This window comes from Oncorhynchus mykiss, chromosome 5, assembly GCF_057628025.1.
Source record: "Oncorhynchus mykiss isolate SJ-2025 chromosome 5, ASM5762802v1, whole genome shotgun sequence".
Lineage (NCBI taxonomy): Eukaryota > Metazoa > Chordata > Actinopteri > Salmoniformes > Salmonidae > Oncorhynchus > Oncorhynchus mykiss.
The window spans coordinates 22,091,001-22,105,000 of NC_143026.1; the positions used below are offsets into that span (position 1 = coordinate 22,091,001).

The 14,000-nt window shown below is 45.2% G+C and overlaps 1 protein-coding gene across 1 annotated transcript in view; it reads right to left on the reverse strand.

The window, feature by feature from the left end:
- LOC110523418 (neurocan core protein) overlaps positions 1–12,554 on the reverse strand; it is a 33,648-nt gene extending 21,094 nt beyond the window's left edge. The window contains exons 1-6 of the mRNA XM_090234175.1: positions 12,170–12,554; positions 9,351–9,422; positions 6,640–7,029; positions 4,889–5,063; positions 4,648–4,775; positions 4,253–4,546 (exon numbers count right to left, since the gene is read on the reverse strand). Coding sequence (XP_090090301.1) covers positions 4,253–4,546; positions 4,648–4,775; positions 4,889–5,063; positions 6,640–7,029; positions 9,351–9,411 — 1,048 coding nt within the window. The 5' untranslated portion in view covers positions 9,412–9,422; positions 12,170–12,554. The remainder of the gene's footprint in view (positions 1–4,252; positions 4,547–4,647; positions 4,776–4,888; positions 5,064–6,639; positions 7,030–9,350; positions 9,423–12,169) is intronic.
- Between the last annotated feature and the right edge of the window lie 1,446 nt (positions 12,555–14,000).

The window sequence follows — 14,000 nt, forward strand, 5'->3', positions numbered from 1 at the left end:
TGAGAGTAAGGTAGAGAGAGGATGAGAGGTTGGTGACAGTAAGGTAGAGAGAGGATGGAGAGGTTGGTGAGAGTAAGGTAGAGAGAGGATGAGAGGTTGGTGACTGCAGTAAGGTAGAGAGAGGATGGAGAGGTTGGTGACTACAGTAAGGTAGAGAGGATGGAGAGGTTGGTGACTGCAGTAAGGTAGAGAGAGGATGGAGAGGTTGGCGACTGCAGTAAGGTAGAGAGAGGATGGAGAGGTTGGTGACAGTAAGGTAGAGAGAGGATGGAGAGGTTGGTGAGAGTAAGGTAGAGAGAGGATGGAGAGGTTGGTGAGAGTAAGGTAGAGAGAGGATGAGAGGTTGGTGACAGTAAGGTAGAGAGAGGATGGAGAGGTTGGTGAGAGTAAGGTAGAGAGAGGATGAGAGGTTGGTGACTGCAGTAAGGTAGAGAGAGGATGGAGAGGTTGGTGACTACAGTAAGGTAGAGAGGATGGAGAGGTTGGTGACTGCAGTAAGGTAGAGAGAGGATGGAGAGGTTGGCGACTGCAGTAAGGTAGAGAGAGGATGGAGAGGTTGGTGACTGCAGTAAGGTAGAGAGGATGGAGAGGTTGGTGACTGCAGTAAGGTAGAGAGAGGATGGAGAGGTTGGCGACTGCAGTAAGGTAGAGAGAGGATGGAGAGGTTGGTGACTGCAGTAAGGTAGAGTGAGGATGGAGAGGTTGGTGACTGCAGTAAGGTAGAGAGAGGATGGAGAGGTTGGTGACTGCAGTAAGGTAGAGAAGGATGGAGAGGTTGGTGACTGCAGTAAGGTAGAGATGATGGAGATGTTGATGACTACAGTAAGGTAGAGAGAATGGAGGTGTTGCAGACTACAGTAAGGTAGAGAGAGGATGGAGAGGTTGGTGACTGCAGTAAGGTAGAGAGAGGATGGAGAGGTTGGTGACTGCAGTAAGGTAGAGAGAGGATGGAGAGGCTGGTGACTGCAGTAAGGTAGAGAAGGATGGAGAGGTTGGTGACTGCAGTAAGGTAGAGAGAGGATGGAGATGTTGGTGACTGCAGTAAGGTAGAGAAGGATGGAGAGGTTGGTGACTGCAGTAAGGTAGAGAGAGGATGAGAGGTTGGTGACTGCAGTAAGGTAGAGAGAGGATGGAGAGGTTGGTGACTGCAGTAAGGGGGTGATACAGTAAGTCAGGGAGTATGGGGTGATACAGTAAGTCAGGGAGTATGGGGTGATACAGTAAGTCAGGGAGTATGGGGTGATACAGTAAGTCAGGGAGTATGGGGTGATACAGAAAGTCAGGGTGTATGGGGTGATACAGTACATCTGGGAGTATGGGGTGATACAGAAAGTCTGGGAGTATGGGGTGATACAGAAAGTCTGGGAGTATGGGGTGATACAGCAAGTCTGGGAGTATGGGGTGATACAGCAAGTCTGGGAGTATGGGGTGATACAGTAAGTCTGGGAGTATGGGGTGATACAGTAAGTCAGGGAGTATGGGGTGATACAGTAAGTCTGGGAGTATGGGGTGATACAGAAAGTCTGGGAGTATGGGGTGATACAGTACATCTGGGAGTATGGGGTGATACAGTAAGTCTGGGAGTATGGGGTGATACAGTAAGTCAGGGAGTATGGGGTGATACAGTAAGTCAGGGAGTATGGGGTGATACAGTAAGTCAGGGAGTATGGGGTGATACAGTAAGTCAGGGAGTATGGGGTGATACAGTAAGTCTGGGAGTATGGGGTGATACAGAAAGTCTGGGAGTATGGGGTGATACAGTAAGTCTGGGAGTATGGGGTGATACAGTAAGTCTGGGAGTATGGGGTGATACAGTAAGTCTGGGAGTATGGGGTGATACAGTAAGTCTGGGAGTATGGGGTGATACAGTAAGTCTGGGAGTATGGGGTGATACAGTAAGTCTGGGAGTATGGGGTGATACAGAAAGTCTGGGAGTATGGGGTGATACAGTAAGTCTGGGAGTATGGGGTGATACAGTAAGTCTGGGAGTATGGGGTGATACAGAAAGTCTGGGAGTATGGGGTGATACAGTAAGTCAGGGAGTATGGGGTGATACAGTAAGTCTGGGAGTATGGGGTGATACAGTAAGTCTGGGAGTATGGGGTGATACAGTAAGTCAGGGAGTATGGGGTGATACAGAAAGTCTGGGAGTATGGGGTGATACAGTAAGTCTGGGAGTATGGGGTGATACAGAAAGTCTGGGAGTATGGGGTGATACAGAAAGTCTGGGAGTATGGGGTGATACAGTAAGTCTGGGAGTATGGGGTGATACAGTAAGTCAGGGAGTATGGGGTGATACAGAAAGTCTGGGAGTATGGGGTGATACAGAAAGTCTGGGAGTATGGGGTGATACAGTAAGTCTGGGAGTATGGGGTGATACAGTAAGTCTGGGAGTATGGGGTGATACAGAAAGTCTGGGAGTATGGGGTGATACAGTAAGTCTGGGAGTATGGGGTGATACAGTAAGTCTGGGAGTATGGGGTGATACAGAAAGTCTGGGAGTATGGGGTGATACAGTAAGTCAGGGAGTATGGGGTGATACAGTAAGTCTGGGAGTATGGGGTGATACAGTAAGTCTGGGAGTATGGGGTGATACAGTAAGTCAGGGAGTATGGGGTGATACAGAAAGTCTGGGAGTATGGGGTGATACAGTAAGTCTGGGAGTATGGGGTGATACAGAAAGTCTGGGAGTATGGGGTGATACAGAAAGTCTGGGAGTATGGGGTGATACAGTAAGTCTGGGAGTATGGGGTGATACAGTAAGTCAGGGAGTATGGGGTGATACAGAAAGTCTGGGAGTATGGGGTGATACAGAAAGTCTGGGAGTATGGTGTGATACAGTAAGTCTGGGAGTATGGGGTGATACAGTAAGTCTGGGAGTATGGGGTGATACAGTAAGTCTGGGAGTATGGGGTGATACAGTAAGTCAGGGAGTATGGGGTGATACAGTAAGTCTGGGAGTATGGGGTGATACAGTAAGTCTGGGAGTATGGGGTGATACAGAAAGTCTGGGAGTATGGGGTGATACAGTAAGTCTGGGAGTATGGGGTGATACAGTAAGTCTGGGAGTATGGGGTGATACAGAAAGTCTGGGAGTATGGGGTGATACAGTAAGTCTGGGAGTATGGGGTGATACAGAAAGTCTGGGAGTATGGGGTGATACAGTAAGTCTGGGAGTATGGGGTGATACAGAAAGTCTGGGAGTATGGGGTGATACAGTAAGTCTGGGAGTATGGGGTGATACAGTAAGTCTGGGAGTATGGGGTGATACAGTAAGTCTGGGAGTATGGGGTGATACAGTAAGTCGGGGAGTATTGGGTGTACAGAGTATTGGGTGTACAGTAGGTCTGGGAGAGGAAGGGAGTGGGCCATTGTCTTTCCAGATGTGATATAAAGTAAACGCTCAGTGCGTAAACAGACATGTCCAACATGATAACACAATAAAAGCTTTGAACACTTAGTGGGCCAGATCCTAATGTAGAACACATGCCCGTAACTTTAACTATTACATAAATCATGCATTGATATCAACGGGAGATGTAGGAATAAATGTGGGTTACAAGCATATTTCTTAAGTCTTTTGCTAAAAAAGGACTTTCACGTAACACTGCCATCCTCCTCTCTCCCCTTTTTGTCTCTCTCGCTCTTTCTCAATCTACTCCTCCCTCATTCCCTCCATACCTCACTTTCTCTCTCCCCATCCCCTCCTCGCTCTCTCTACTGAGATGTGATCTGTCCCCCCAGGCTTGGCCATTTAGACAACCCTCAGCAGGAAGTGAAAACAGGGTGAGAGTTCTTCCTCACACAGGACGGGTCATAACTCATTGAGCCTGAGAGAAACTCAAGCTGCATAAATATCCCTGGTGATACTCCCCTGCCAAGTCTGCCTGTCTGTTACTACAATAGAGGATCAACTCTCTCACTTTTCCTCTGTCTTTTCTCTCTCTCTCTCTCTCTCTCAAGGTGTAACGAGAGAGAGAGAGAGAGAGAGAGAGAGAGAGAGAGAGGGAGAGAGAGAGGGTGAGAGAGAGAGAGAGAGAGAGAGAGAGAGCATGTCTCCTCTCTCCCCCTTTCTCCTTCTACTCCTCTCTTTCTCATAATCCTCCTCCTCTTCATTTTCTCCCTCCTCGTCCTCCTCCTCTTCCTTCCTATCCTCATTAGCATAAATGTAATTGCCATTGTCATCATTTTCTTAGCAGCAGCGACAGCAACTTCAGTAACAGTGGTGGTAATAGTATTACAGTAGTCTTACCCTTGAAACAGAAAGCTCCATGTCTGTCAATAGGGTTGGGGAAGCCTGACTGGTTGGGGAATCGGTACAGGGTCCGGACCCCCAGCAGCCCTCCTCCACACTGGGGCCTGGGGACAGAGATTGGGTAGCGGGCGCTGCCATCTGACAGCCAGCCGTAATCACAGCGATCCAGTCCTCCACGCCACGCAGCGAACAGGTTACCAGGGGAGGCGAGCACCGCCCCCTGCCTCTCACACTCATGCTTGGCCTGGCGAAGGGTCAGCTTGTAGCTGACAGGAGTGTAGAACACCTCGCCTACAGTACAGGGGAGATATACACACACTTTACCCAAAGAGGCACAGGCTGACATAGATTTAGCTCACTATCATGAAACACCAACAATAACACTCCCTCACCGTGTAGTTTATCTACATAGCAGTAGACGTCATAGGTCTCTTTAGGGTCTCTGAGCCCATACGTCCTGATCCCAGGTCTGTGCTTCATATCGCCCATGCAACCAGGACGGGGCTTCGTGATTGGGTATCTACAGGGAAGCGAGAGGGAGCATAGGAAATGTAGTCTTCAATACAAACTCTGACAGGATGGAGGTATCCCTGAGATGGGTATATCAGTTGAAAGCTCAGGTAACATACACACCTGACAGTCTGGTCAGCTATCCAGCCGGCGTCACACTGGTCCAGTCCGTCCTCGAAGGCGGCGGTCAGCTGTTCGGCTGTAGCGATGGTGGCCCCGGCAGCGAGACACGCTTCAATGGCCCCAGGGAAGGACAAGGTGTAACGACTAGAGTTAGACCTGTAGTGAAACACCACACCTGGAGAGACAAAGACAGGAGGTCAGTGTGTGTGTGTGTGTGTGTGTGTGTGTGTGTGTGTGTGTGTGTGTGTGTGTGTGTGTGTGTGTGTGTGTGTGTGTGTGTGTGTGTGTAGTTTTGGATCCACTGTTATCCAGATCCACTTACTGTACAAAAGGTGCATTCAAATAAGGAAACTGCGACAACCAAGTAACACGACTATGGTTCTGTAGAGGAATCAGACCCCTATTTTCCAAGTTCATAAGAGTTTAATATTTTTCCCTCTAGGAAGCTGGCTCCAGTTATAGAGTTGACTGAGTAGATTGACATGCAGTAAAAGGACAGTTGTTAGTCTGATAGAACAGTCTCTGTCTGTTGCCTAGTGAACAGAGACTGAACAGAGGCTGTATCTACACACACACAAAGGCTGTACTATATCAACAGGCTGTTGTTCATCTCTAATGTGGAATCTATGATAATCTGGGCTATTTAGGGGGTCTCTCCTTTTAGATACCCAGCTTGAATGCCACACAGAGTAGTACATTGTAACCCCCACCACCCCCCAAATGAGATACATAACACAATGTATAGGACAAATCTATCAGAGCAGAATATTTGGAACACAGGTTTGTATGTTTAGTGAACAATACTACAGGTGTAGAGCCAGCTGACACCAGCATGCTACCCAGAAAGACTCCCAGAGAGACCTGCAGACAATCTGTGGTTTTGTTTACTCTGGCACAGCTAATGGACACTTGATGGACACTTGACTGCCGTGCTGTGAAACATGGTGATACTAGCTACTGTAGACTACTGATGAATTTGTCACATGAGGGATACATTTCTAGGTTAAGAGCAGACAGCCTCTACCTTATCCTCAGAACACCTACACCAGCCCTGTAGGTCTGCACAGATCAGACCCAGCATGAGGTAATGTGTTACAACCAGAGTAACATAGCAGTACTCCCAGGGCAGAATACACAATAATGTTTCTCCATCTACGTATGCAGACCTGCTAAATGTTTCAGCCAGCCATCTGCTCTGCCTCACACATCACAGTCCCAGTCTGAATCTCCTGCCATCTGAGCAGGTAATGATGAAGCTGAGTCACTAACACCAGTCTTCAGGTCTCATGATGTACAAGACCGTCCCCCTCCTGGAGTCCTACAACACCACTGTCTGCCAGTTACTTCCTCCGTCTAGCGATGATGACTTGGCCTGCTGCTCAGCTCTGCTGTCCAAGAAATCTAACTGCACTATTCCACCATAATAAGGCTGATACATGACCACACCGTGGAACCTTTACAGACTAACTAAAGGCTCCCTATGGACCAGCATGTCTGAGTGGGAATAACAGGAAACAGTTAGTATTAGAGAGTTTCACATTATTTATATTACCCAACAACTACTGGAACTAATGACAAAAGCGCATGGACCACCCATATGTAAAATGTATGCACGCATGACTGTAAGTCACTTTGGATAAAAGATTCTGCTAAATGGCGTATATTATGTTATTTACACATTCTAATGGGCAAAATGTGTGTGTGAGTGTGTGCTACTGTGTGTGTCTGCTACCGTGTGTGTGTCCACTCACCACTGACATTGAGATGAACAGTATCCTGGGTGTCCTCCATCCCATGCATGACTTCGCAGCGATAGAGCCCAGCGTCGCTAGCCCTCAGGTGGACAACGATCAGCGAAGCATCCCCTACTGCCTGGGGGTGGCTGGGCACAGACACCCTTCCCTTGTACTCCTGCCCCACCTTGATCACTCCTCCATGGGCCACCAGCACCACACGCTCCCCATCTCCCTCCACCTTGCTCCACTTGATCCTCAGCTGGTCCTCTGGGCCCTGGGTGCTAGGGGTGAGTGTGGGGGTGTGTGTGGTGGGGGTGATGGAGAAGTGGCATGGTAGCACCACCCTGCCAGCCAGAGAACCACTAACGGGGGCAGCCTTCTCTACCGTCATCCTCCATGATGGATCTAAAGACAGAGAAAGAGGGAGTTACTATCTAGGCATGAAAGTAAGGACACAAGTGTCTATATTATCAAAACTGATGAGCAAGTATATGAGGTTTGGATTCATGGCTAGGGATCCGGGTTAAAGGTCATAAAGTGAGGGTCTAGGTCAGGGCTTAATAGTTAAAATGACTACAGAATGAGCATGTACAGTTATATCAGGTCAGATAGCACACAGGGTGGATGGGTGTAATTCAGGACAGATCGCCTGCAAGTCACTAAATGACAAAGAGCAGACAGATACACAGAGCATGGGTTTAGTTTGTGAATGGGTTTAGTTTGTGAATGGGTTTAGTTTGTGAATGGGTTTAGTTTGTGAATGGGTTTAGTTTGTGAATGGGTTTAGTTTGTGAATGGATTTAATTTGTGAATGGGTTCAGTTTGTGAATGGGTTTAGTTTGTGAATGGGTTCAGTTTGTGAATGGGTTTAGTTTGGGAATGGGTTTAGTTTGTGAATGGGTTTAGTTTGTGAATGGATTTAGTTTGTGAATGGGTTTAGTTTGTGAATGGGTTTAGTTTGTGAATGGATTTAGTTTGTGAATGGGTTCAGTTTGTGAATGGGTTTAGTTTGTGAATGGGTTCAGTTTGTGAATGGGTTTAGTTTGTGAATGGGTTTACTTTGTGAATGGGTTTAGTTTGTGAATGGGTTTAGTTTGTGAATGGGTTTAGTTTGTGAATGGATTTAGTTTGTGAATGGGTTTAGTTTGTGAATGGGTTTAGTTTGTGAATGGGTTTAGTTTGTGAATGGGTTTAGTTTGTGAATGGGTTTAGTTTGTGAATGGGTTCAGTTTGTGAATGGGTTTAGTTTGTGAATGGGTTTAGTTTGTGAATGGATTTAGTTTGTGAATGGGTTTAGTTTGTGAATGGGTTTAGTTTGTGAATGGGTTTAGTTTGTGAATGGGTTTAGTTTGTGAATGGGTTTAGTTTGTGAATGGATTTAGTTTGTGAATGAGTTCAGTTTGTGAATGGGTTTAGTTTGTGAATGGGTTTAGTTTGTGAATGGGTTTAGTTTGTGAATGGGTTTAGTTTGTGAATGGGTTTAGTTTGTGAATGGATTTAGTTTGTGAATGGGTTTAGTTTGTGAATGGATTTAGTTTGTGAATGGGTTTAGTTTGTGAATGGGTTTAGTTTGTGAATGGGCTTAGTTTGTGAATGGATTTAGTTTGTGAATGGGTTCAGTTTGTGAATGGGTTTAGTTTGTGAATGGGTTTAGTTTGTGAATGGGTTTAGTTTGTGAATGGATTTAGTTTGTGAATGGGTTTAGTTTGTGAATGGGTTTAGTTTGTGAATGGGTTTAGTTTGTGAATGGATTTAGTTTGTGAATGGGTTTAGTTTGTGAATGGGTTTAGTTTGTGAATGGGTTTAGTTTGTGAATGGGCTTAGTTTGTGAATGGATTTAGTTTGTGAATGGGTTCAGTTTGTCAATGGGTTTAGTTTGTGAATGGGTTTAGTTTGTGAATGGGTTTAGTTTGTGAATGGGTTTAGTTTGTGAATGGGTTTAGTTTGTGAATGGGTTTAGTTTGTGAATGGATTTAGTTTGTGAATGGGTTTAGTTTGTGAATGGGTTTAGTTTGTGAATGGGCTTAGTTTGTGAATGGATTTAGTTTGTGAATGGGTTCAGTTTGTGAATGGGTTTAGTTTGTGAATGGGTTTAGTTTGTGAATGGGTTTAGTTTGTGAATGGATTTAGTTTGTGAATGGGTTTAGTTTGTGAATGGGTTTAGTTTGTGAATGGGTTTAGTTTGTGAATGGATTTAGTTTGTGAATGGGTTTAGTTTGTGAATGGGTTTAGTTTGTGAATGGGTTTAGTTTGTGAATGGGTTTAGTTTGTGAATGGGTTTAGTTTGTGAATGGGTTTAGTTTGTGAATGGGTTTAGTTTGTGAATGGGTTTAGTTTGTGAATGGGTTTAGTTTGTGAATGGGTTTAGTTTCTTAATGGGCTTAGTTTGTGATGGATCATTTTTGTCTTCTTCTAATGCCTCTTAAAGGGAAAGTAATCAGAAAGTAATCAGATTACGTTACTGAGTTTGGGTAATGCAAACATTACGTTAATGATTACAATTTTGGACAGTTAACTAGTAACTAACAGATTACATTTAGAAAGTTACTTAACCAACCCTGTGTGCATGTGTCTTGAGGATTGAGAAAGATGAATGGAGCTGCGTGAATGTCTCTTTCTGCTTTTGTGTAAAACTAATGACCTGTTTCCAGTTTGTCAGTGAAAAAACACCCACACACATACACACACACACACATACACACACACACACACACAGCAAGACTCACCTTTTTCAGCTAAAGCAGAACAGAGAGACATCAGCCAGAGCAGGTGTCCGAGATGTAACATTTCTATAGAACCTGTGGAACCAATACACACTGAGTTCATTATATCAAAATGATCATGAATGACATACAGTATATACCTACTTTAACATAAACTGTAGCGATTGAGGGGGGAAATCCAGAGTGGGACCTAAACTAGTGACTCTACCTGTGCACACATGCACACACTCCAGGGCCCTCACCTTGCATGGCCCTATTGGAACAGCTATGCACAGTCAGTTTTTACTACAAGTATTGACCAAGTCTGAGTAAGTGACATACTGTCGGCTGATGTAAGTAATCAAATCAAAGTTTATTTGTCACGTGCGCCTGATACAACCTTAGACAGTGAAATGCTTACTTACAGGCTCTAACCAATAGTGCGAACAAAAGGAGTGTGTGTGTGTGTGTGTGTGTGTGTGTGTGTGTGTTTGTGTGTAGGTAAGTAAAGAAATAAAACAACAGTAAAAAGACATTTGAAAATAACAGTAGCAAGGCTATATACAGACACCTGTTAGTCAGGCTTATTGAGGTAGTATGTACATGTAGATATGGTTAAAGTGTCTATGCACATATGATGAACAGAGAGTAGCAGAAGCGTAAAAAGAGGGGTTGGCGGGTGGTGGGTGGTGGGACACAATGCAGATAGTCCGCGAATTGAGGTAGTATTTACATTAATGTATAGTTAAAGTGACTATGCCTATATGATAAACAGAGAGTAGCAGCAGCGTAAAAGAGGGGTTGGGGGGGGGGAACACAATGCAAATAGTTTGGGTAACCATTTGGTTACCTGTTCAGGAGTCTTATGTCTTTTGGGTAAAAACTGTTGAGAAGCCTTTTTGTCCTAGACTTGGCACTCCAGTACCGTTTGCCATGCGGTAGTAGAGACAACAGTCTATGACTGGGGTGGCTGGGGTCTTTAACAATTTTTAGGGCCTTCCTCTGACCTCTGATGGCAGGCAGCTTTGCCCCAGTGATGTACTGGGCCGTACGCACTACCCTCTGAAGTGCCTTGCGGTCGGAGGCCAAGCAATTGCTGTACCAGGCAGTGATGCAACCGGTCAGGATGCTCTCGATGTTGCAGCTGTAGAACTTTTTGAGGATCTCAGGACCCATGCCAAATAGTTTTAGTTTCCTGAGGGGGAATAGGCTTTGTCGTGCCCTCTTCTTGACTGTCTTGGTGTGTTTGGGCCATTCTAGTTTGTTGTTGATGTGGACACCAAGGAACTTGAAACTCTCAACCTGCTCCAGTACAGCCCCATCGATGAGAATGGGGGTGTCCTCGGTCCTCCTTTTCCTGTAGTCCACAATCATCTCTTTAGTCTTGGTTACGTTGAGGGAGAGGTTGTTATTCTGGCACCACCCAGCCAGGTCTCTGACCTCCTCCTATAGGCTGTCTCGTCATTGTCGTTGATCAGGCCTACCACTGTTGTGTCATCTGCTAACTTGATGATGATGTTGGAGTCGTGCCTGGCCATGCAGTTGTGGGTGAACAGGGAGTACAGGAGGGGGCTGAGTGTTGAAGATCAGTGTGGCAGATGTGTTGCTACCTAACCTCACCACCCGGTGGCGGCCCGTCAGGAAGTCCAGGATCCAGTTGCAGAGGGAGGTGTTTAGTCCCAGGTTCCTTAGCGTAGTGATGAGCTTTGAGGGTACTATGGTGTTGAACGCTGAGCTGTAGTCAATGAATAGCATTGTCGCATAGGTGTTCCTTTTGTTCAGGTGGGAAAGGGCAGTGTGGAGTGCAATACACATTGCATCATCTGTGGATCTGTTTGGGTGGTATGCAAATTGGAGTGGGTCTAGGGTTTCTGGGATAATGGTGTTGATGTGAGCCATTACAAGCCTTTCAGTAGTCTATGTACTTAACATGATTCTTTTTGTTTAGCCTTTGTGTTGAAATGCCTACATGCTAAATGTACTACAACCTACTTCACTTCACTGTGATGTTGAAAGGTAAAAACACAGAGCTAGGAGCCCTATTGTCTGACAATAGAGAGTGGTGCTGTTCTGGAACAGGGGAACCAATGGACAAGAGACTCATGACTATAAAAGCTACAGCCACTAAGTAGGATAATGGAACTAATAAAAACCTTGTTGGGACACTGCGTTGAGTCGTATTGGAACAATCAGTGAAATTACACACTGAAAACAGCTTTGACAAGCAGGGACATCTCTCCAGCAGCTCCGTGGAAAATGGCTAAACATACACACACACCTGGCTGAAGCTGAGGGCAATGGAGACAACTTCACACCAGATGTTCCTTCGCGCAATTGGACAACTGTGACGTGAGCCACTCAGAGGCGTCCCGAAACAGAAATGATAAATTCGCTTGCCTCTCTATCGTCTACAGCAGCAGCTGTGCTGAAAAGGTTATATGTTGTCGATCACTGTAAATGGCCTGGCCATTAAAGCGCTAACCCCTGGTGTGAGGTCTGTTAATGGAGCTGTTGTAGGCTATAGGTCCTCGATCATTGAGAACATTCCTCAACCTGACCACCCAAACACCACTCTCTTTGAATGCCCGTGGATATACAGTATAGACGGTGATAAATCACAGCAAGCAAAGCGTGAAAAATGTCAATGAGCAGACATCAATGTGAACCATCATCTACAACTGAGGCCTTGTTACAAAGACGTCCACTGCAAATCTACTCATTTGCGACGGAGAAAACGGCAGTTTATTAAAAAGTAATAATAAGACTACCCTTACTTAGCCTATGATAAATGACAACAGGCATACATAAAAAAGCAATTCAATCAAGCAACGATAATATCCTACCTTGGGTCCAGATATCCAGATAAGTTTTCGATCAAGTTTCCAAAGATCCCGGATTCTAGTTCCAGAACCAGACTAATATGCGTTCTAGTTCCCGCTGTATAGAGCTCTCTTTCTCTCCTCAGAGCGCAGTCTACTCGGACATCAGTTAGGAGTCTCCTCCAATCTGCCCCGGCTTCAAGTTCAAATCCACCTCACACCCACTACTATTATCCGTCACCAGCTAGAGGAGGGGCGCACATGCCCTACACACAAATGTCTATACCGCCCCGTAAACATAAAACACAAGGGGAGAGAGAGAGAGAGAGAGAGAGAGAGATGGGGTTGCCTAAAACAATTTATGCTCCATAAGTTAAAATGACTCAGTAGCGCACCCAGGCAGAATCCCAACAAAATAAGTTACCGGTAATCATTTCACAATGTTTTCAATGTCCTCCGGGATGCGATATAAAGGATGCCATATAAGATAACTGTCTTTCCATCATTGTCTGTGTGTAGCCCCCCCCAAAACAGATCATTATCAAACCACAGTTAACATACTAGAGAACACAACAGCCCTTGTTATATTTTATCTTAGCCTTCACTTTATTTTATTACACTGTATTAGAGTTTCATACACATATAGCATTACATAAGGAACTGACACTTTTGTTCATCATCTTAAAATGAGCACCCTGAGCTTTAGTTCATGTTCCTCCATCTTGAGGATACAAACATCCCTTACATTATTATAAATGATCCTATTGGTAAACAATGGTACAGTATAAAAATAATTCTTCACTTCTGTCCATTTAACAGTCTATTTGGCATCCTCTGTAATTCTGTTCAGTAGTTTCAGTGATAGAGGATGGCACAGGATTGAGTGGTCGGGGAGTTCTATACAGCTGGAACTAGAACGTCTTGATAGGCGGAGAGATGGAGGATAGAGCAAGGGTGGCCAACCCTTTTCTCTAGAGCTAGTGGGCTTTAGTTCCAGCCCTGCCATTACACCTGATTCAGCTTGCCAAGGTCCTTATGATGAGCAGCTGATTAGTACCAGGTGTTGGCCACACCTGTGTAGAGGGATAGAGAGACAGAGAAAGCAAGCGATGGAGGATAGAGAGGGAAAATAGTGAGTGATAGAATATCCCAATGTGCTCCCTACCCCTTCCCCTTGGCCCTAACCCTTTGATGTTTGCAGATGTGGAAGGAATGTGGTGGAAGCTCCATCACTACACTGCTTATACCTATCCAGATCTTGTAGATTTACAAACATAGAAGGGTAAATTAGGGCTAAGGGGTAGGGGTAGGGAGCGAGCTGGGACCAGCTGATAGAGTGACAGAGAAGTAAGTGATGGAGGATAGAAAGATAAATGGAGTGAGGGATAGACAGAATGTGATGGAGGAGTGAAAGATCAGTACTCAGAAGTCCTTAAACAGGTCTTCAGAGTCAGGACTGACATCAGTAGAACGCTGGAGAGCCTGATCCTCATTGGTTGCAGCCTTGGACGATGACGGGGATCCCTCCATTCCAACACACACACTAAAACGTCAGTATAATCCAAACAGTAAAACAATGTACTGGTATTTATTGCATGTACTGCATCAGAGCAATGAGAGTGTGCTGGGTTCTTTTTTTTCTCGCACCATGGCTGTATACCTGTATGAAAACCACATTGGAATGTATGCTACTGAGATTCAAACCAATGTCTGTATACCTGTATGAAAAACCACATTGGAATGTATGCTACTGAGATTCAAACCAATGTCTGTATACCTGTATGAAAAACCACATTGGAATGTATGCTACTGAGATTCAAACCAATGTCTGTATACCTGTATGAAAAACCACATT